At 47.5% G+C, this 24257-nt stretch overlaps 1 protein-coding gene across 5 annotated transcripts in view; it reads left to right on the forward strand.

Annotated features, from left to right (window-relative positions):
* Positions 1–24257, forward strand: part of HACD2 (3-hydroxyacyl-CoA dehydratase 2) — a 162158-nt gene that overhangs the window by 128222 nt on the left and 9679 nt on the right. For all 5 annotated transcript variants that reach the window (XM_078682405.1, XM_078682409.1, XM_078682407.1 and 2 more), the window contains exon 7: positions 12878–13056. In XM_078682405.1, the coding sequence (XP_078538531.1) occupies positions 12878–13056 (179 nt within the window). The remainder of the gene's footprint in view (positions 1–12877; positions 13057–24257) is intronic.

Consider the following 24257-nt stretch of genomic DNA (forward strand, 5'->3'; position numbering starts at 1 on the left):
GTGGAGAAGTGTCCCACACCCCCAACAACAGCCAGCGCATTTTGTAGGGGTTGACTCTGTGGAGGCGGACTGGTATAAGATACCAATATGTTGCTATTTGGTGGCTGTCTCGGTGCTGGCGGAGTTGATGCTATGAATCGTGCCCTATAGTATCTCTCCTCCCTTTCTTTTTGTGACATGTGTTGCCCCAATTCTGTCTTCCATCACCTCTGTCCCACTGTCTTCGTCAGTGGGATGGCTTGTTGCAATATTCCATGCAGGTCTGTGAGATGTTTATCTCGGGTCTTCATGACTAGTCACTTCTCAAAGGGGGTGAGGGGCCGCTGCGCCCCAGTGTGCACTGTCCGATGTTAACCAATGTCCGACCTGAAGGTAAGGCTGTCTCTGATTCCGGCAGTAGCTTGTCTTTATGCAGCTGAAGGGGCGAGGAGGTGAGCGAGAGAGTGGCATCCTACTTGTTTCCTCAGCTAATACGCCCTCCGGTCCAGTCCTAGTGTAAAGTTATTATTGTTTATTATCAGCGTTAAGGGGGAGGGAAACGACAATAAGCCTGCGCGTTGCCACTCGATCCCACATCTTGAACGTGGCCTTCGTGATCCGTGAAGATTATAGATCCCATGGCTGCTGTGACCTACGAAGAATAGGGACTTTCCACAAGTACAAGTCTGCTACTGCCTGGTCCATGAACAACCAATGTGTCTTGGATTCCTCCCTAGTCCACTCCACCACATAACGGAGCTGGGCCACCTGATAGTAGTGCAAGAGGTTTAGAATACCTAGGCCCTCCCTCCTGTAGGTCTAGAACTATGGTCACACTGCAATCTGTGTCTCCCATCTGAAGTGGTTCATCTCTCCTTCCAAGATCGGTATCATTCCTGTGGGAGGTTCTATTGGGAGAGTCTGAAATAAAAGCAGTATCTTTGGGAGGGCGGTTACTAGACCGAGCCACGACAGTCGATAATTCTTCCATTTGGCCAGTTCTCGCTTTATTTGCTGAAGTAGGGCACCATTGTTCAGAGTTGTGGTTGCTTTTATGGTGGGGGCTATTTCGACACCTAAGTAGGCCTGGGCCCAGTTTGCGGAGTTTCACTCCGCTGAGTTACCGAAAAACTCGGTGAAATTCCGCAAAGGTCCGCGAGCAGGTGGAGTACTATCTATGTGAACGCTGCAAGACTGGGTTGTTCTAAAGGGATGGTTTTCATTAAAGCTTTTGAGACTTAATTCCATGTCAGCGTTGACTTTTTTCATGACAAGAAACAGAGTTCTGCCTTTGTTTCTAGAGAAGAGAGGAGGGGAGCACTGTTTCTCTAATGATCCTAGCCACCATTGTGAAGCTGGGCTTCTGCAATACCCTTGTCTTGTGGCACCCCTAACTCACCTATACTGTTACTGCCGGTGAGATCCTCTGCAGCTGCTCCTACGACCTTCCTGAATCAACAACCTTTACCAGCCAGTGTGCAAGACTTTTTTGTGCACTTCAGAGGATCTGGGCAGCATCACTATCGCATTCCTCCATGCACAAGATATAGTCTACAAAATGAAATTGGAAATGAAATGTTGGCAATGCAGCTGCATTCATTCACTGTATGCAGGCAAATTAATCCTGCAGGAGAATCCCAGTTTCTGACCAGCGCCGCAGTAATTATGAAGAAAGGTTATTAGGACAGCTCTGCAGAAAAACAAGAAATATGGCACGATGGTGATCTCTTGCTTTTCTGTTGCAGAAATCGGCTCTTCTCTGTCAGTCCCCAACAAGCAAATGGCGGTAATTTTCAAATACCTCCCCCGCCGTAACAGATGTGCATAGAAAGTGAAATATGGAAAACCTTGTCCGGTTAACCCCTGAGATGAAGAAGAGCCAGTGCAGTGCCAAGAGTAGCAGAGAGATAGCAAGGATTCCAATCACTGGAGCCCATATTTCTGGGCTCTCCTTTATCACATCCTTCTTGCTACATTTGCAAGAACAGCCGATCAGTGACCCAAAGCCTTCTCAGAGCCCTGTTCCTCCCATTATAGCAGGATATTAAAGGGCAGGAACTATGGAGTTGGGGACTAAAACATTCCATCTCGCTGAGGCTTATGTTTTGATTCTGTTATCGGGCATCACAGCTCTCCACTGGTAGTCTCTAAAATGGAAGAGCAGGTGTGACAGATCTGACACTGCCTTGCCCCGAGAATAAAACTCTCACTTGACACCAATACACACTGTATGGATCCCCTGTGCCCGACTGAATACTTAGGTTTCCTTCTTTTTATTTTCCACGCTATACTTGCTCGCCTCAAATGCATTTAACAGTTGCATTTGTCAGCAGTAAGCATGCGAGATGCAGTATCTTGTAATATCCACCCAACTCTCAATGATTCACAATCAGAGCAGTAAATCGTTCACGTCACTCAGGTGATGCTGGTTTTGTGCTTGAAAGGCAATTGCTACCGTGCTGGAATGTCTTGCCCAGAAAAATTGCACTGTCTTCAGTTCAAAGAGCTGTGAAGTCTGGGAAAAGCCACCTAGAGACTACTCTGGTAACCTTCCACACTTTGTTTTACGTGTCAGTTGGACATTTACTTGCATGAGATTAACTATTGATAAAGAAAAAGGCTCTGGACCTACATCATGCCAGTTGGTTCTTTGAATGCTAAAATGCCGATTACACTATTTCCAGCTTGATGGGGTAAAGGGGACGCCTCAATGTAGAATTCCAGCCCTACCACTGCCTCTGCGCTGGCTGCAGCAGTGCACCACATACATTACCTTAGGAATTATGTTTCTGAGGGCTTCTGTAAGGATGGGAGTCAGTTCCTTCTATTCGTAAACACAGGAAACAAACACCACCTTGCATTCCTGAAAGATGTGGAGGGGACACGGATTGGCATTGCATTCTGTGCTCTACTGCTGGCTGTGGCACCCTGACCTCTGTGAACAGTGATAGTAGCTAACGCAGAGGCCTCCTCTCTCCCTATCACTCTATGTAAGCATAACTTTCCCCACATCATAATAACTACCATTTACGTTCTCACTCACCACACACAGGGCAGAGATGGTAGAGGAGGTACCTTCCAGGCAGGCATTTACAGAAGTGAACCATGTTCACAGACTAACCCACATCAACAGCGAGGGAACAGTTGTGAAGTGAAACTGGGAAGGAGTGGCACAGGGGATGACTGCATGAGGCATGAAGGTGCTGGATGAGTCCCAGCAACAGACAAGGTCACTGCAGCTGTTTAGGGGTGGAGTTCAGGCCTGCTGCCTATGAGTAAGAGTCTACCATGGGGTGAGTGAGCAACTCACACCAGTACACTCCTCTCTGATGGTAGTGGAGTTTGTGAGTAACGCGGCACTCCAAGCATAGCACGGAGTGCCTAAAGTCCGTAAACTCTGCTGGCAGAGTGGAGTTTACCACCCAGCCCTACTCTTAAGTAGGGAATGGATGTGGTTGCATGCTGAATTGGATATTGACATGTGAGATGCTCCTTCGTCGCTGGCGAGACCAACAGGTTGAGGGCTTGCGATGTTTGGATATTAATGCAGAAGCCCCCCACTGCACTGAAACCCTCTAGCTCTAGGAAAAAGGCTGGACGAAACTTGACTGGATACTCCAAGGCCATAATCACACTGTCCGCATCGAGGCTGACAGTTTGTTCCTCCCCGCCAAAGGTAACCCTTTTGATGTTTGGATTGTCCCATATACTTTGAGCGAAAGTGGGCATCCATCGCGTGTACCTCTGCGGATAGGGAAGGGAGCTCGTTTGACCATAGGTGCGAAGGAATCGTGCTGAAGCATTTACCAAAGGCAAAGTGGGTAAGTGCTTCCTCAAGGTACGGCCAATGCACTCTGTCAAACGCTTTTTCAGTGACCATGCCAAGAGCATTATTTCCCTGTCTTGTCAGTCAGGAGGAGTATATGTTTTGTGTTCTCCATGCATGGCCTGTTTGGGACAAAGCCCGCTTGATTGGAGTCAATCAAACCTGGCATGAGTGGTCCTAAATGCGCTGCATGAATGCTAGAGAACAATTTATTGAGCACGTTGAGAAGAGAAATCAGGCGATATGAGGAGCATTGTTTCTTGTCCTTCCCCCAGTTTAGGAATAACCACTATGGAGGCATCCAGCATTGAGGAGGATACCGTGCCCGGTCCCGTTATTGAGTTAAAGAGCTGGGTCAAGATTGGAGGGAGTGTGAAGCAGAATGTCATGTAAAATAAAGCCGGGAAACAATTAAATTCCAGCGACCTAAGGGGTTTCTGGCAGGCTATTGTGGAGATAACTTCCTCTATTCTGTCCAGACTGTTGGCCTGCTCCGACTTCAGTTGCAGGGTACGTGCCCCTTTGAGGTATAGGTCTTGCCCCTCCGGCGCGAGGGTATGCACGTAATAGTTACTCCTAAAAGTCCCGTAAGGTAGATGCTATGGGACCATCCCCCACAACTTCGTTGCTGGTGGGGTCACCAGGGAGTCCAACCCTGCTGCCTGTCACTGTGCTCTGAGTCTGTTGGCCAACAACCTGCTGCATCTGTCTCCCCCTACATAAAAGGAGTGTCTGAGCCAAAGCAGCACATATTCGGCCTTGTCAATGTCAAGTCCTGCAAATTGTACATGTGATGCCTCTACCTGGCGGCAAACACTTGGAGCCCCTGTGAGCTTGTGTATGCATTCTAGTTCCTGCATTTTTTTATGGAAGTGCTCCTTTTTGTCTCGTCTGAGTTTATTATCTGCAGCGGACACAACGATTAGCTCCCCTCGAATAACTTCCTTAATGGCCTCCCGGACGATAGTGACTGACGTGCCACAATTATTTATTTTACAGAGTATTATATAGCGCATACTTGACCCGAATCGGGTATCGGAGCGCTTTACATAGCACCAGTTGCATTACATAAGGACGCATTCATTTTTGTTAGGCACAGGGAGATTAAGTGATTTGCCCAGAATCACAGGATGTTCAGAGTCATTGCTGAGACTCAAACCCAGTTCCCCAAATTCGAAGGTGACCGCCCTAGCCACAATGTCAATAGCTAGATAATCTACTATTGCTTGAGTACTCGTCACCACATCTGGCCTATATAGTAATATATCCCACATTCTCCACAAGCGGGAGGCGCAGCAAGTGGGAGAAAGGGCTAGTGTAAGGGATACCACTGCGTGGGTTGATAGTAATCACAGTTCTGTTTCCCTGGCTGCGACTTAGAGTTGGTGCTCCCTTGTTCCCAAAAAGCAGTCTAGACGTGCATATGTTTTGTGGGCATGTGAGTAAAATGTATTGTCACGAGTCTGGAGGTGCTGTGCTCGCCAAATGTGTCTCAACCTCATCTCCTATATACATTGGGCCCCCTTCTCTGAAAGGGGCCAGTGTGACCAAATTGGTGTGCTGAGCGGGCTAGGTCCTTTTCGAACTCTAAAGGTCTCCCCCAAGAGCACTAGTCTATCCTGGAGGGACATTAGTCTATCCTGGGAGGACATCACCTCTGCCACTACTCGCCTCAGGAAGCGCTTATGACCCTCACTGTGGGCATACAAGGAGGCCATTGTAAAGATGTGGTCTCCCATGCGCACGGAGTATGACAAGAGGCACCCCTTAATCTCTACTATCCTGAGCCCACCTTACCTTGGGCCAAGCAGAAAGACCAGTATGGAGAAGAACTGTTACAGGAAGCCGCGTGACCTCATCCTGTGCCATTCACTGAATACCAGATGGTTCTGCTGTAGGAGACACAGGTCTGCCCTCTTCCCCTCCAAGTATGACTGAATAGCCTGCTTGGTCAGGTTATTGAGCCCATTTATGTTGGGGATAATAATCTTTAATCGATCATGTGGAGATGTAGGAGGAAGACGCGCTTAATGAAGGTGCTTGTCCTTTTCTGCCATACCCTCTGCCATCCTTGGTGAGTCCCATATGTGCTGGAATCTAGAGTGTAGTGCATACCTTCATGGTGTGAGTACTCCCCATAAGAATATAACAATAAACATAGACCAAAACATTGTCTCTACAAACCTGAGGTTCTGGCACAAGCCAGAATTGTCCCATTGTGAAATTGGGTTAACGGGCATGTACTGTGGCCTACGTATCTCTCTAGGCAGCCCTGCCTCCCCCTACCCTGTCCCCACCCCCTATCCACACCACTGACTGCAATCTGCAGCCCTCCTGGTGCTTTTGTTGCCTTTGGTCGGTCTGCGTCACGGGACACTGTCTCAAGCACTGCCCACTGTCTCGAGCCCTGCCTGCTGTTCCATGGCCATGGACTCTGGGCCCGATCTTAGTCCCTTAGATGGCCCCTTGCCTGTGGCCATCGGAGGTGTTTCCTAGCCTTCCTTCCTCGGGGGCTGATCCGTCCGGGACTGAAGCTAGTGAAGTTTATCCTCCCACCGGAAGATTATGCGGAAAGGGTGGCCCCAGGAATACCAAACACCTTGATCTCTGAGATAGGCAGGTACTGGCCGGAAATTTCTCTTTTTCAGTGTAAAAGCTAACCAGTCTTGATAGAGCATGAGCATGTGTTTTCTGAATTGTAGGGGGTGCTGTTCTCTTGCCTTGCAGAGAATGTTTCCTTTAATTTGAAAGTCGTCCACACAGACCAGTACGTCTGCTGGGCAGGCATTCTCTGCTCATGGTGGTCCCACTCTACCCTGTTGAGATGTACCCCTCTGTCTGAGGCTGATCCCAGGATTTGGAGGAAAAGATCTTTAACATACGCTCCTGGGTCTTTTCCCACTGCGTTGGTTGGGGCCCCTCTGATGCATATGTTATTACACCTTGACCCGTTTTTTCCAGGTCCTCAGCGTGTGCTTGCAGGTCGATGTGCTGATCCCTAAGCTGAATGACTTCTTGCTGTAGCTGTTCCATATCCTCATCACAGCTGGACTTGTGATCTTCGAGGGTAGTGACCTTATCTCCCACCTCCACTAGGTCCCGCTGGACCTCTTTCAGGTCATGAGAGAGTTACTTTTTGAAGGCCTAGAGCAGTGGTTCCCAATCTGTGCGCAGTGGCACCCAGGGGTGCCATCAAAAGTAGCCAGGGGCGCCGCAAACAGTTTGGGAACCACTGACTGATACACAATAAAAGTAATACCTGCGGTGAAGGGCAGGATGCATCAAACAGTGATTTGTGTTTGGTGGCAGTTTTGTTTATTCGTTCAGTAATGCAGTTGAGGAGCTGGGAAACTGGAGTTCAGGAGAAAGTTAAGAAATCCCGAACAAAACGTGTAAGCACTGCAGCAGCGATTAGGAGTTCAGGCAGAGCCTTTCTGGGGAGGAGGATGGGGCCTACGTGGGTCACACAAGGTCAGCAAGTTGGTAGACCGGTGTTACTTAAGAACAGTGCTTAATGTGTAAAACATTAAGTCCCGGTGCTCAAAAACGGCATTAGTGGCGCCCTTGATTTTACCATTGTATATGTACTGGACGCTATCACCAACACATAAAAGCTAAAAGCTGCAATATCTAAGCAGACACAATTTGCGCCCAGCTCACACGCACTACCATTACTGTTTTGTGCCCATTTGTATTCTATCACCGAGGCAGGCAACAGGAATGCATATTTGTTAACTTCTGCGAGAGAAGCCTGTGAAATATGAATGTGAACTTGTGAATACTAGAGTGGACATCCTCTGCACTATAAGTTCACTATGACGTCCAGCTTGATCACTGACTGCAGTGACAAGACAGCAGGAGCGTGTAGTTTGACACAGCTTCAGTATCAGGAATCTTCTCTTAGCAGGGACATGGGAGGAATCACGACTGTACACCGTGGAGTGGAGGTCTGTGGGGTTATTAGAGGCACATCACATCTCCTCAGACAGGTAAAACTAGGCCCTGTGAAGACAATGGGAAGCAGAAGGGGCACACTTCAGTTGCACGAGGGGGCCATACGCTGGCGCTTTTATGCAGCTAGGGCTCTCGGTGCCAGCAGGCAGTCTAGCGTAGCCACTGGTCTGATGGAATCCCCCACCTGCTCCTAGTAACGGTCATCCGACTGGGAGCCAGTACTGGAACACATGCAGCAGCTGGCACCGGGGTGATGCTGAGCTTGCTGGAGTGAGTAGAAAAAATGCATAGTTCCGGCCCTATAAATTAAGTGCTGGTGCTGAGCACCGGAAACCAGTAGCACAAATTAAGCACAGCTTAAGAAGGAAATAAAATGTCCTGCGGCCCTCAAAGCGAAACTAAACATTTGCAGACAATCTGCTTTTACACACAACGCGCCTTTAAAAATAATGATTCACAGCGCTGGGGAGCCCTATCTCGTGCAGCAGCTACACCTAGCGATCATGCAAAAGGTGCCAATGAGAATACGTTTTTACATCCCCGCCCATCTCCCCACATTTGGTTCCCAAGAGTGAGCCCCACATCATTCATTATAATACCTTTGTCTGCTTCGCCCCAATTATTTTCAGGGAGAAAAATGGAAGGCTGGGTTTACATCCCCCCACCGCCAAAAGAAAGTAACATATTGGGGAGCCGCAGCCAATAAGGCAAGGGAGCCATGGGTTGAAAAAGTTTGGGACCCACTGGCCTAGAGGTTATCCCTGAGGGAAGCAAACGGGCCTCCAAAAAGGAGCATGTGACCGGGCCCTCTGCATTCATTCTCAATACCATGCATCCGCTCCGGGGCTTGTGGTCGATTTCCTGTCAGGTCCCAACGGGTTTGGGCAGCATTTCTTTGGATGGGGTTTGGGGTGGAGGGACAGTAGGATTCTCGCTATGGACCCCATCGCAGGCCTCACCCCACCATCCCAAAGCCTTGCAGAAGACACTGGCAAACAACATGGGGGTTAGTCTGTGGGGTTGTGCATTCTTGTGTCCTCTAGTCATCAGGGGAACATGCGCATCCCAGTTGTCTTTCTTGGTTTGCAACACCCCTCGGGCATCTCCCCACTACGAGACTCCTCTTTCAGCTCCTATTCCACATGGTGGGCACTGGGCTACAGCTAAAGTCTTCTCTGGGACTTTTGGGTCTGACCAGGCACCACCAGCCTGTTTCATGGGGGTGAGGCAGAGGCGTCCATCTCCTCTTAACATACTCCCTGAGGCCCATACTTGCACAACGCTCCACCAGTGGTGTCGCGGCCAGTCACTCCTCCTCCTTAGTGTCGACATACCTGCCACACCCGCATACCGCCCACCATCCCCCTAGTCCCCATGCCCCGATTGCCAGCTGAGTTATTGGGACCCTGATGGCAGGCACAAAAATAGTCTGGCTGAGTGCCATCCACGTGGTAGTCACGGAGGGCTACTATTGCAGGGTTTCATTAGCCAGTTCCCCACCCCAGGAGTAGCTCTATGTACACCCTTTTAGGGGGCTCCTCTTCTGCTGATGCGCCGCTCCGCATCCAATTAGGGAGCACCGGGACCGCTGCCTGTTACTGTATGTAGGTAGTGGTCTGTTCCAGGTTATGGCCCGCTGCTGTCGACATTGCTCACGCCAGTCTCCCTGATGCAGGGCAGGTCCCCTGGGGTGCGCAGGGCCCTGTACGCATTTGGTGGCCGGATTTCCCTTCGGGCCCATTGACCGCAAGTATGGCTGGGAGCTCCGATGTTGCAGCAGGCCGGATGTCGAGATGCTCGGTCATTGCAGACATAAGTCTCACCGCAGTCTCCACCATTCTGCCTCCCCTCATGCTGCATCTTTGCTTCTCTTTCATGCCCTGGAGACGGGTCTGACTGCTGATGTTTGAGCTCCACAGTGCCAGGCTGCCCCAGGGGTTATGGGAGTACCCTAAGGCTCTTGTGGAAGCCAACCGACTACCTTCATTCTTCACAGAACCGCCTAGGCGGTGCAGCACTTGTCTCCGGTCTCACAGCAGGTACCAGTATAGGTAAAACTGGTGTGTCATGAAAAAATGTTTGCCAAAGATTGAAAGTCTGATGGCCTACAATTCTTTAAACTTTGAATTTAAATTGTTGCATTCCCTCTAGACAGTCTCCTACAAAGAGACCTGAGATGTGCCTTATGGGCCATTCACAACCTGATGGGTCATCCTGGGCGGGACGGGAGGGAAGAGCTGACACTTGCACCTGAATAGGGCTGTGCCTGCTCCCACACACAGAGCTGCAGTATCTACCCACCCCCCAACACTCCTCTCACCCTGTAGTGAGTCTGGAACCAGGGTAGGAAGGACAAGGACCTTGTGTACTCCAAAGGCCTCTATTTCTTTGATGTCTCCCCCACTTTAAAGGCACAACTGGGTACAAGTACTGGACCCCTGACACTATGAACGGAGTACACACTGGACCTGAGGATACTCTGCCAGAAAGGACTGCTGTGGTTCTCAAAGGCCTGCACTCTGCTGGCCTTCCTGGACTCCTACAGTGCTATGCCTGTCCTGCTGCCTGCTGGCCCTTGCCTGGTGGTGAGAAGGACTGGACCTGAATCTCTACAGCCCCTGAACCAAGTGACTCTAAGAGCTTTCTGGCTTGCATTTTTTCTGAAGGCTCAGGGACATCAAAAACTTAACTCAACCCTGCTACAGCCTCTGGACTCTGTCAACTGAGTGCGCTCTGTCAACCCTGCACTGCCAAGTGGTGCCAGTACAGTCCCCATATCACTCCTCCCCAAACCTGCTAAAGTACTAGAAAAAGTCGTACAAGAACAACTGGCGGAATTCCTGGAGACAAAAAATCTCCTCCACGACTCTGTCCGGCTTCAGATCCGGCTATAGTACTGAGACGGCCCTTCTGGAAGTCACAGAGACGATCAAGGAGAGCGTGCACAGAGGCGAGGTAGCCATGCTGGTGCTCCTCGATCTGTCCGCGGCGTTTTACACCATCTCCCACTCCATACTATTAGACCGGCTTCACGAGCTAGGGATACGAGACTCCCCTCTGGCCTGGATTAAATCTTTCCTGACTGACAGAACTCAACAGCTGTGGTGCCGTCCCTACTTCTCCAAAGACAAAAAAACCCTCAGTTGCGGTGTTCCCCAGGGGTCGGCACTCAGCCCCCTCTTTTTCAATGTCTACTTGTCTCCCTTAGCAGATGTAATAGAGGCTCACGGAGTCAGAGTGGTCTCATATGCTGATGATACACAGCTTATTTTCACCTTCAGAGACCACTCTGACAATACACTCGTGAACTTTAAAACCTGCCTCTCCGACATAGTTTCTTGGATGACACTGAATACCTTGAAATTAAACACTGACAAAACGGAGGTTTTATTTTTTAACCAAAAATCCCCTTCACCATCGACTATGTGGTGGCCTCACGAGCTGAATTCCCCCTCCTTCTCCGGTGCAAGTGGCTCGTAACCATGGCGTCCAAATTGATAATGAGTTGGCTTATACAATCCAAATTCACAAAGTGACCTCTGCCTGTTTTGGCAAGCTGCGTATGATGAGAAAAATCGCGCCATACCTGCCAATGGACTCTCTAAAAACTATCTTTCATGCCCTCATTACCTCCCACCTGGACTACTCTTAACGCCCTTTATGTCGGCGCCCCAGCCTACCTCCTACACCGGCTGCAGATTGCGCAGAATGCTGCAGCCAGGCTGATTTTTAAAGTGCCTTACCGCCACTCCATCTCCCCCCACTTAAAAAATCTTCACTGGCTTCCGATATCCGCTCGCATTCAGTTTAAGGCCCTGGTCCTTACTTTCAGGGCCTTGAACGGGAAAGGCCCTGCATACTTAAGAAATAGGCTGGAGTTAGTACACTCATCACGTGCACCTAGGTCCAACCACCTCCGCCTTCTGCGACCTCCCCCCCCCCGCTTCCTCTGTTCCAGAAAAGGAGGTAGAGCCTTTGCGGTGGTGTCATCTTATCTGTGGAACTCCCTCCCATTGAGTATTCGATTGATTGAGCTGGAATCTCAGTGCAGCGGTAAACTCAAGACATGGCTGTTTTCCAGCTACTAAACTCCTGGTTGTTGCCGTCCACAGCGCCGGGACACCCCCGTTGGGGGTAGCCGTGTGCTCTACAAGACTCCTAAATAAATAAATAATAAATACAGTCCTGGACCCTTGGAAGTAGTGTTTCTGGCTGTTTCGGCAAAAATACATGCATTGCCTGCTTTGCGCCGGTCGGCACCAACGCAATCACCTTTGACCCATCATCTCTTCGATGACTCCATATCGTCAATAGCGTGGTTCGACGATGACACATTGCCTTCATCGCCTCTAGCTTGATTATGAAGTGGGACCCAATTCTGAACCGATGCTTTGCCTACAGTCCTTTAGATTGATGACGATGCATCACCTTCTCCGCTCTTTGCAGCAGCTCCTCAACGTCAAGACCTTTCTCCATGAAGGTACTGTTTCAGCTGGGCCTGCGTGGTTTCTGTATCTGACCCACAATCCATGGCAGTCAGCTTGACTTTTCAGATTTGGCCTGGTCCAGGGTGACCACTTAGTCCCGATTAGCGCTTTGACTCTAAGCACTATATTTCAAGATATTCTTTAAAAAATTCATAATTCCAGCTCTACTTTTTGGATTTTTGTCATTTTGGGCTTGTTTTGTTCATTAAATTAAGCTGTTTGTCTAACCTGATGTGGATTATTGTTGTGTGGTATTTGCACAGTTTTACAGTATTAAGTGATGCACAAATACTTTACACATTGCCTCTTAAGTTAAGCCTGACTGCTCTGTGCCAAGCTACCAGAGGATGCGCACAGGTTAATTTAGGTTGTGTATTTGACTAACCCTTACTCCAGCGGTGATCCCTACTTGGACTGAGTAGATACCTCAGCCAACTAGAGACACCATTTATAACAGAATGTTTTGTAAATTTGAGCTAGCAGCTTGTTTGTTGAAGCTTTTGCATTTTTAGTAGGCAGTTTTAAATGGAACTTGCAAAAAAGTTAATTAGTAACAGGATGGCATAATAGCATGTGGAACAAAATGTAAAACAATGGTTTTTACACAAATATTTGTTTATTTTCTCCTAAGGTATACACTTTTCTTTGTTTTGTACCCTATGGGAGTCACTGGTGAACTGCTCACAATATATGCTGCTTTACCATTTGTGAGACAAACAAGTCTATATTCCATAACGCTTCCGAATAAGTGGAACTTCTCATTTGACTACTATACATTCCTCATCCTAGTTATGATCTCTTACATTCCACGTAAGTACAAGATTGTTTATTGTCATTTTGTTAGCATGTTTTGTATGCTTTGATTTTGTTGTGCTATTTCTTTGACTACATTGAAGGTAGCTACCGGAAAATGATAAATGGGAGTGTTTTACTTTGCCAATAACTTTAGCAAAATCTGATGACTGCATGAAATTAAGGTGCACTTGGTGCATCCAAGTAAAGTTGTTCATGTCACATTTCTAGTTGATCAGTAAACAAGTGCACAAAGTACTATTTCTCATTAGAAGTCAAACAAGTATTTTAATTTATACTACAGCAAATACTGCTGAATGGAACTACACCAAACTAGGCATGAAAGCAGATCTGTCCTCAGATTAGGCCATTATGTAGTTTAGTGCAAATTTGTTTAGTAGTTTCATATATTTGTATTATAAAAATGTGTGCTGCTCCTCAAATTATTACTTTTTTTTTTTAAACAAACTTTATTAAATCTTCAGTTTAAGTACAGTATCATGGTAAGTACACATGGCATTTTTGTTCTAATTGAAATTTGTCGAGCCATCAATAAAGCATTACCCAGTTCAACGCACTGTAACCAACGTAGTACATCACATTACATACGTTATGATTATGAGGACCATGTGAATCATCCATAATATATACTGCGAGGTTAAAGGATGATGGATCCATATCTAAGTCTAAAACTATAAACTTCATTCAACTCCTCCCCACCCCCCCTCCCTCCCCCTGTTCCTGGTCTGTCTATCTTCTGTCGTCCATCCCACCTTGTGCTCCTAGGTTATCATCATACTCCGATTGGTGCAGCTGGTGCGCATTGGGCCAATCCGTGCTGTCTGCTCAGGCCATCGCTATCTGTGGGCATCGTTTCTAGGTCATTCCTGGGTCAGGGTTAGAAAAAGTGAGTGGGATATCTAATTGTTTAGGCTCCTTCAGCATAATGTCCCATTCCAAAGAGATGGGATTCTTCCATAGGCCTCGTGCTTCCTCGCGTCTGAGTGCTGCGCTCTTGGCACTACCCCACCTAACTACTTCGTCCCGCCATGTGTGTATTGGGGGCTCCTAGGGGATTTCCAGCGCAAAGTGATTGCTCTGATGGCCAATATAAAAGCAAGGTCTAAAAAGCGCAATTGGACCTTAAGGGCACTGGTACTCTTGCACAAACCCAGGCAGTCCAGGATATTATCAGTGGTGGGGAGGTTTGTGATCTCCCCAAGTGTAGCCTGAATCTGTCCCCAGTAGTCTCGAAGGTGTGGGCAGGTCCATAATATATGAACAAAGCCCCCCTCTTCAGTTCTGCACCTCGGACAGCAATGTTGGGCATCAGGGAACATGCGGTGTATCCGCTGCGGTGTTAAATAGGATCCATGTAGCACCATTGGTTTTTAAATTTTGAATTTTACGTTCTGGGAAACCCGTTTGGGGTGCTCTAGGATGCTCTCCCAGGCTTTGTCCGTAAGTTCCGTGTTAGCGTCTTCCTTCCATTTCGAGCGGAGTACAGTCAGAGTAGTGGACGCCTGCGCTCTGATACCTGTATAGAGCCATTTCACTAAATGCCCCCTCTCCCCATAAAATAAAGTAGGTGTACTAGATCGTGGCGGCTCAGTACGTTGAGGTGCCCATGTCGTCCTAACATAATGTGTGAAGCAAATAAAGGAGGTCTGGTGCGCCAGTATTCCACACAAAGGTGGCATGGTCTGATAGAACCCCGTCACCAGAGAACCCACCTCCTCTACGCCTGCTACGATCCAGTCACTTTTACCAGTATGCAAAGGTGTGAACTGTGCTGGGAGGTGAAACGGTGTGCTCCCATCCCCCTTCTGTTTAAAAAGGCTCCCTTGAGCCACTGAGCTGACGAGCTCTTGGAGATGCACCTGTGCGCCAGGGAGAGGTACAGAGACCTGAGAGGATTGTGGCAGCTTTCTCAGCAAACCTCAGATGAATTTCGTTTTATCTCTACTGATGAAGGATACAATCCAGAAACATGTGTCTAGAGATTAACCGCACTAACCTGCACCAACTTTGGTGAAACACTCTGCAACTTTCAAGTAAGCATTTAAATCGAACTGCATTTACGAAAGGTGGATTGTGGCACCAGTAGGGATAGATTAACAAAGAAATACAAGAGGCGAGTTAACATCACCATCTTGGATATGGCAATCCATCCCATCACGGACAGTGGTGGGGATGTCCAGAAAGAAATACTGGAGTGTATTGCAGCAATGGCCCTCATGAGATTCCCCTCCAGCTGGTCCGCCTGAGCTCTATAGACCTGAATACCCAGATATTTAAATGTATTGTGTTTTATAGGCAGTTGGCAAGTGCCAAAGCGGAGCGCCTCCGGGCGCAGTCCGTCTTGGAAATAAAAGACGCTGGGTTTCCCTGCGCTGATAGCTAAGCCCGATATAGTCTCAAAGGTGGAGAAGACACCGGGGAGGGGTCCCGGGTCAGCCTCTAAGTCTCGCAGGTATATGACGATATTGTCCAAATAAATTGAAGTGAGGTGTGCGAGGTGCCTTTAATTGGTATCCCTAGCTCTTCGGACGACTGTCTCAGTGCAATGGCCAGCGGTTCCAGCGCCAAGACAAATAGATGGGGGGAGAGTGGGCACCCCTGTCTCGTGCCTCTGTGTATTGTATACTCTCGGTAGATGTGGCCTCCAGTACGTGCTCTGGCAGTGGAGTTTACGTAGAGCAGGCGTACCCATTGAAGGAAGTCCGGGGGAGGCCAAAACGCTGCAAAGCCACGAACATGTATCCCCATGTAATAGAATCAAAAGCTTGACTCAAGTCCAGCGCTATGCAGCCTGCGTTGCTGTACTCCCTGGGGGTACCCACCATGACGTGGTGAAGTCTCCTTATATTGAGGGAAGTGCTGCACGCAGGAAGGAACCCACATTGATCTTGATGGATAAGATTGGGGAGAATGGGGATTAAGCGATTAGCGAGAGCCTTACTAAGGATTTTATATTCAGTGGCTAGGAGGGACAGGGGTCTGTAGTTGGAAATTGGGTGCCGTCTCGACCACTAGAGCTTCGCTTGTAGAGCGTAGTAAATGGCCTGTGTCCCAAGCGGTTTTTATAAAGTTCTTCCAGCTTAGGGACTAATATGTCCAGATGTGACATAAAATTCGATAGGAAGGCCATCTAGGCCGGGGGCTTTGTTACGATTAAGGCCTTTGATTGCTGCTCTTATTTTGTGTTGTGTGATGGTTCCTGAGAAGTCCTTTCGTGCAGTGTCCGTGATTGTCGGGAACTTCAGGGCACCTAAAAACTCGTCTATCATGGTATTATCCATATGTGGTGGCGCCGCATAGAAGTCGCTAAAATAAGTGCAGAAGGCCTCATTAATCTCTAATTGGGAATGAACTAATCCCTTCACTGGTGAACGTATGCACATAACAATTGGCGCTTCAGGGCTGTCCTTCAATAATCTGGCTAGTAATGTACCTGCTTTGTCGGCCTCAGTCTGCTTCCAGTGTATGAATGTTTGATAATCTATACAGCGAAGGGTCTGCAGGACCTCCGCATGTTTAATGCGAGCCTCCCGCAGAGATTCTCTTTTATCTAAGTCAGTCACCTTAGCTTGCTCCAGCTCTGTCATTAGAGCTTCCATGCTCATAAGGCTCCTATGCTTCTCCTGTCGTGCCCCTACAATGGCACTAATTGCAGAACCTCGCACCACCACTTTAAAAGCATCCCAGCCGATAGGAGTGGAGGAAGCTGTATGCCAGTTTTCGGTGAAGTAATTATACATGGTGGTAGAAATCGTGGTCCAGAAGGGGGCATCCTCCAGGAGTTGTGGCCAGAGTTTCCAGGTCCGGACAAGGGTGGGAACTCTCCCCCACGTAAGCGTGAGTTCCGAGGATTATGGTCCGAGAGGGTTTTAGCTAGATAAGTGGATCAGTGTAGGTGTGGGACAATGGAATGGTAGCATAGTAATCGATATAGTCTGGTATGGAGTTGATGGACTTGGGAGTAAAAAGAGTATTCCCTATGTGTGGGGTGTAACAGGCGCCATGCATCCTTAAGTCTCCAACCCCCTACCCAGGTGTTTAGGAGGTCAGCATGTTTACGAGTTCCGCCCCCATGTAATGGAGGATGGGATCTATCTAGGTCCACGTCGAGGACTGTGTTGCAATGTCCCCCTAGGATCCAGGGGATAGTGTCCCACCCTGCCAGGGCTCTGCCAAAGTCCTGAAAGAACTTGTCTTGGGCAAAGTTCGGGCGTATATACTCCCCAGAACCACATGCAGGTCGTCCAGTGTGCCCCTTAACAGTACATAACGTCCCTGGTCGTCTATACGACGGTCCGACTCTGTGGATTGGAACCCCATGGCGGATCCATATTGTTGATATACACAAAAGAACACAGGGGGTCTAAAGTAACGCAGTGTGTGGCTAGCTATCCTTAACTCCTAAGCAACTAGTGAGTTGGTGACCTGGTCACCCTAGATAACCTATGTAACAAACTCAGTGTGATGATGGATCTGTGTGCATGGAATCACGTACATACAGTGCCAGTTTCCTTGATCCCAATAGCTCATAAGTGGATTACCATCAAAATTAACTTAGTGATCAGTCCTATCATCTGGTTCACCAGTATCACGTGGTTGGTCCCTTGATCATCGAGACCAGTTAACCACGAACTCGATAGTGGAGCTGGTTAAAGTCCACAGGCACTCATGGACTACCATATGACAGCCGATCATTGATGGTTATGAAAGTGGTGAACACGCAGTGCAAAAAAAGGATGTGGTGATTTAAAATAGAGTGGACTGTCCTAAATTATTTATTAAGCAAAGGACATGCCCCCTAATTAAAACCAGAACAGTGCAAACGACAGTGGAAACAAATATCTGTCGTGACAAAAAGGCCAACATGTTTCTGCCTAGCGGGGCAAACGACCCCCGGCTTTCATCAGGGCCTCTGATCTCAATATGTTGCTACTGCTTAACAAGTGGTGTGAATAATACCCAAAGGTGTAACGCAGATATCAAAGGTTGAAATGTATACAACCTGTAGTACGCTAATCCTCCATGTCAAAAGCACATCTAGAAAGAGATGCAAAAACAAATAGATTCTTACAAAATAATTATACTGTATGTGAGTGTAACCATGCACCATTCCCATTTCAAGTATGTAAAACATTTTCTTTCTCACCCAGCTTGACCGGGGACTGGACCTCACCTCACCTGGACCGTGCTCAGGTTTCTCAATGCCCTGCTCTACAGGTCAGGAGACAGCAACCGGAAAAATACAATGACAATTATGCTCCTAATTTCTCAAAATCGATCACAGTTGCACAAACTATTCTCTTGACCAAGTCCGAGCCCATCCGTGTAGTGGCGTCTCTCTCTCAACTCTGCAAAACCCAACAACTAATGTATGTGACATACTCTTAATACTTGCCCTTTACTAAAACATGCAAGCATTTTGTCAATAACTCTACACCTGATGCTGATGGGCCATACTCATTTACAAAGTGGCATGATTTTAAACGTAGCCCACCATTTCTGTCTCATAAGGCGCTGCTAAACCTTAGACTTTGGCTAAGTACCTTAACGCGCTAGCTCTCTTCTAATCAACATTCTCTAGTGTATTCGCTAGCTGCACGTGAAAATGTGCGAGTCTTTCTGTATTGGAGCTTGAATAAGGATATATATACACATATATCTCCGCTTCCAAACACCAGCCAGATGCACACGTGAGCGGGTGCACACAGAACGGGGGTGTGCCCGTTAAAATAATCCAAGCTCCGAACATCCAAGGATCCTTACTCCATAAAGAATGTAGCACTCACAGGGGGTACGCCCTATGGCGAAACGCGTCGTTGCTGTGAAGTTCCCGTAATAAATCTTTGTTGGGACTACCCCCTGTGAGTGCTACATTTTTTAAGGAGTAAGGATCCTTGGATGTTCGGAGCTGGGGGTGTGTGTGTGTGTGTGTGTGTGTGTGTGGGGGGGGGGGGGGTGTGTAGGTGTGTAGATGTAATTCCTCGGTAGCCAGCAAACAATACACTGTCCCAACGCGTTTCAGCTCTGTCATCGAGCCTTGGTCACGGGAGAAATGAAAACTGCGTTCAGAAATGACCATGTTATTTAAAGGCTCCTTAATTGAGTGATTCACGGAGCCTGAAAGTCATTTGCATCCGCCTGCGCAGTGAATTTAAATCGGCACTTAGTGTTTTTTGTGCAAAGGCGAATTCAGTGCGCACATTTCAAATGTCATTTCACATCTTGCTGGCACACTTGTAAAACAAAACAACACTTTTCTCCTTACTTTTCACGGAATCCATGAGCCTGAAAGGCATTTCAGCTCACATCCCTTACTCTTCATGATGATGATGTCATCATTGATGTAATTTACGATGTCATCAGTGATGTCACTGACCATGTCATGAATGATGTAATATGTGACATCATCAGCAGTGCATTGCGGGTGCGCGAAATAGTTAGTACAACTAACTATATAGGAGCGATTTCAATGGTTTTGTATGAGTGAAATGTCCAGCTAACTATAACACCCCTAAAACTTATAGTTTTTTGAGTGAATTTTAAAGTTTTTTTAATGCTAATTCCTAACTATATGAGGCCTGAAACCTATGTTTTTTTCAGTGCATATATATATATATATCCAGAAACAACTCACCATGCAATGAACAGAGAGCACGCACACAAGGGCTGATAGGTTCACCTTCCTTTAATGCGTGGTGTCTCCCACGACGCGGCAGTTTAAAAAGCACTTCAGAACCGTGTTTCGGCGGTGTTACTAGCCTTTCTTAATCTGAAAGGCACCATATTGACGCTGCTTTCGTGCTCGCAAGATCAGTAAACCTAGACAATGTGCTCAGTAAATTCCTTGTGCAGAAAACAAAAAAAGTGTGCATATTACTTAATTTTAGGGTGTGCAGTAGCATAGTAACCAACATTTAAAAGGTGTCCGGCCAGCTTATTAAAAAGTCTACTCGTGAGATCTCAAAATTGGCATAATAGCAAGAACATTCTTGTACATTTTACTGCTGCCTGAAAACACTACTAGTTGTTTAGTTGTATCTCGTCTCCAAATGCTTTGTACCACTTTGAAATGTTTTTTTTTTTTTAAGTCAGTTCGGAATTAAATTCCAATTCCTTGCACATTCACTGCCATCTCGGAAAAAAGTCGCAGTTGAATCTCACTTTAAAACAAACGCGGACACAATCATTATTTAAAACAGCTGTGCCGTTCTGCAATGTATCTTGAGTAAGTGAATTCATTGGGGAATACAATACAGGTTACTTTCTTTTGTGTAATCTGTCATCGTGTTGACACAAATTGTTTAATGTTACCTTGAGCCCTGAAATTCACTTCCAGCATATTGTCATAAATCGTCTTTAACATAAAAACGGCACAGCAATCTTAAGCTGCGGGGTCGAGAGGGGTGTTCCCAATAAAACCAATTCGACCCTTCAGTCCTCACCGGAGCGCAGATTTGCCCTGTGCCCAGTACCAGATTTTCATTTGAACTTCTGATCGTGACCAAAGCTTAACTTGAAGAAACTGAGTTCCCACGCTGAAAGTCACTAAATCGTCCCTTCGTCAATCCTCTACTCCTCCTCAGCATGCGGCATTAATTCCTCTTCTCAATCCAAAGTCTGAGGGCTCGATGGTATTGCACTAATGAGCTTGCAGGTCACATGCCGCTACTACAGGAAACATCCGTCGGTGGCCTCTCCCACAGGTTGCAAGGTGTTAATGTGATTCAAAGGCATGAGCCTCGGCTGCAACAAGGCACTTTGACATTTTTCTTTAAACAGAAGTACATGTTAATGCCCCCAATAAACCGATAATACCAATATCAAAGCAACGTGTTTTATGGACAGTGAATTCTATTAATTAATATAATCATATTGTCAGAGCTCTGTTAGTAACGTGTTACTGCTGCCTAACTTTGTGGCGCTAATATACACTACCAAGGTGTAAAAAGACGAATCGGCCTGAGGTTCACCCTTGTAACCTGCAGGCTTCACCAGATACAAGTAACATGCTCAATAACCCAGTGGGCTACTGTAATAATTGCATTTTTCAGAAACAGGCCGCTGGTTCAGCACTCCTAAGGTGCTTCTTGGCGCTTGTTGACAGCTCTACTTACCCAGCTCAGAGGTACTCATTTCATCCACCTAAATACACATATTGAGAGAGAGAGACATGTTTGAGGCATGTGTGCTGTAGATACACATGCTATGCATACTCCTGCCATCTACTGTTGGGTCCAGATGTTTGCAAGTTATTTTTCATCGAAGAAGTCTTTCTAATCACGAGGTAAGGTGACTCCTCCTTTCAGTGATAGTGTGCATGGGCATCGTCTCCATTGAAAATTGTTTTTTCCCGCCATAAAATTTGGAAGTGTATTGCTGCGCGCCAGTTCCAAACCGTCCTTCAGGTTCCCCTCGGTGAGCAATCCACTCTACCCTCAACGCTATTGTTCTCTTACCCGTTTCTCTGTTCTCCAGGTATCAAATCGATCGGGATACACTCTACTTTCGGTAAGAAACATCGTGGGCGGCCCTTAGGCCTAGCTGCGTTAGTCTACTTTTCCGCCATTGAACGGACTCTGTTCCAATTCTGTCCTCGGTGCCACTCAAAGTGCCCTTGTACTGACCTGCACAAACTATGTAATTTGTGCTTCTCACCCGAGCACAAAGAAGACTGCGACTCCTGTAAGTTCTTCTGGTCCAGAAAGATTATACGCAATAGTCTGGCTCGACAAAGATAAATGCAACACCAAAGCATTTAACATACTCCAGATAACTTAGGGAAGAATCTAAACATGAAGAGGTCAAAGCGTCGGCTACAGAAGAGTAAGAAGCCTTCTCTTTTCCAGAATCCGATTCTGAACTGAAGATTGATTTGGAGTCTGAAGACGTGAGTCTGGGTCAGGGTACCGTGAGTACTAAAGACCCTTTACCCCCCACAAAATCTCTTCCATGAAGCATAAGGCGTTGGCACCACCTCTACCTTCGGGCCTTGGTCGGCACCGAGACCATGTTTCCGACGCCCCGCCCTTGGGCCCGGCATCTAAACAAACAGTCAACCCTTCGGCTCGGGATCGAATCGTCCAAAGTAGGCGTCTTGGAATCCAAAACCCTCCGCTCCAAAAGACAAAACTGGTTCCGGAGCCAAAACTTTCTGCTCCTAAAGACAAGACTGTTTCGGCACTGAAACCTTTGATGCCGAAAATAAAAGAAAGTCTCTGGAACCTATCCAGGAGCATTTCAAAGAAAAATTAGACCCTAAACAAAAGATATACATTATTCCAGATACTGGACATATTTTAGCTGACACCATCTAAATGGAAATTTACTTTAGAGGACCCTGCTCAAAAGATTCCTATTAAGAACAAGCATTTACAATGCAATAGGTCTCGCAGCATTAAAGTTTGAGTTACTGGCATTGTAAATGACAATGCTTTGCATTAATTCTTTTTTTTTTAATTTGCAATTGGTATATAAACATTGTTTGTGAATGGTTAGCTGTTGCTTATGCTAAGCAAAGTTGGCAGTAATATAGAGTGCTGGTCTTGCATGTTATAAGCATGCTGATTTAAAGCGCTCTGATACATGCGGGTAAAGTTTGCGCTATATCAAAGTGAAAACTAATAAATAAACAAATAAAAGCCTACCTGTACCACATCTGTTCTTATTCTTTGATGCCACATATCTTTGGGTCCCTGTATTTATTAACTTCACCCGGCTGTGGGAAACCTCCATGGCAGGAACAACGTGTTGCGGGGCAGACACGGGCAATGTAGCCACTGTCCTGTGGCTGCACCGCGGGGTAACAGTGTAGGGGCAGGGATGCAGGCAGTTGGTAGTGCTGTGCCATAGCAGTGTAGTTCTCTGTGTATGCTGGGCATGGGGGTTGCTATTGGCTGACAAGAAGTGGTGAGGAGGTGCCGGTTCGGTATGCCTGCTTCCTGATCTTGGGCAGGCGACAGTTAAAAAAACAAGGGCTATACGTTCAAAGTGCGTGTTTATGCACCGATTGCAGTTTTTAAAAACAAATTAATAAAAGGCATTGTCATTTACAATGCCAATAGCTCAAACTTTAATGCTGCGAGACCTATTGCATTGTAAATGCTTGTTGTCTTCAGCGAGGAGCTCGGTGTGTCTTCAGGGAGATGAAGAGCTCTGTCTGTTTTCAGGGACAAGATGAGCTCTGTCTGTCTTTCAGAACACATGAGCTCTGTCTGTCTTCAGCAAGGAGCTCTGTCTGTCTTCAGAACACTATGAGCCATGTCGGTCTGTACTGAGGAGCCTCTGTCTGTCTCCAGTGAGAAATTCTTCTGATCTTTAGATATTACTTCTCCCCCAACTGCTACCACACATGACCACCTTTAGGTGGCGCTTTGGACAAACTGTAAATGAAAGGAGTTGAGGGCAGAGGGCGAGGAGATGAAGGGCTTGAGGGAGGAGAGCACAGTGACGCAGAGGCAGGAGAAGGTGCGTCATCCTCTGTCACAGGATCACACCCCGAGTCAGAGAGCAGAGACTCACAGAAAAATGTCAGCAGCTCTCACAGGGTCAGACAGAGAGACCGTCAAAGAGCAGAGGCCCCGGGATCACAGGAGAATGTCAGCAGCTATCTCATGGTCAGGTAGACAGACAGTCAGAGAACAGAACTCCACAGGATAATGTCCGCGGCGCTTACAGGGCAGAAAGAGAGACGGTCAAAGAGCAAAATCACAGGATAATATCAGCAGCTGTCTCGTGGCGAGGCAGAGAGACAGTCAGAACAGAGCTTCACAGGATCCCAGTCAACGGATCTCACAGGACCAGGAAGAGCGAGAGAGGAGGCCCCTGGATCACAGGGTAATGTCATAATCTGTCACAGGGTCAGACACAGAGGATAATGCCATAATGCCTGCAGTTGTTGTGGGGGGAGGAGGGAGGATTGGGAAGGGGCAAGGGTCAGTGACAGCCGCCTCGCCTTTAATGTGTAAGCAGCTGTCTCAGTGGCTGGGGCGGGGCGGGGGTCAGTGACAGCCGCCTCGCCTATAATGTGTAAGCAGCTGTCTCAGTGGGCGGGGCAGGGGTCAGTGACAGCCACCTCGCCTATAATGTGTATGCAGCTGTCTCAGTGGCTGGGGCGGGGCAGGGGTCAGTGACAGCCGCCTCGCCTATAATGTGTAAGCAGCTGTCTCAGTGGCTGGGGCGGGGCAGGAGTGAGTGACCGC

This window comes from Lissotriton helveticus, chromosome 3_1 (genome assembly GCF_964261635.1).
Source record: "Lissotriton helveticus chromosome 3_1, aLisHel1.1, whole genome shotgun sequence".
NCBI classification, from domain to species: Eukaryota; Metazoa; Chordata; class Amphibia; order Caudata; family Salamandridae; genus Lissotriton; species Lissotriton helveticus.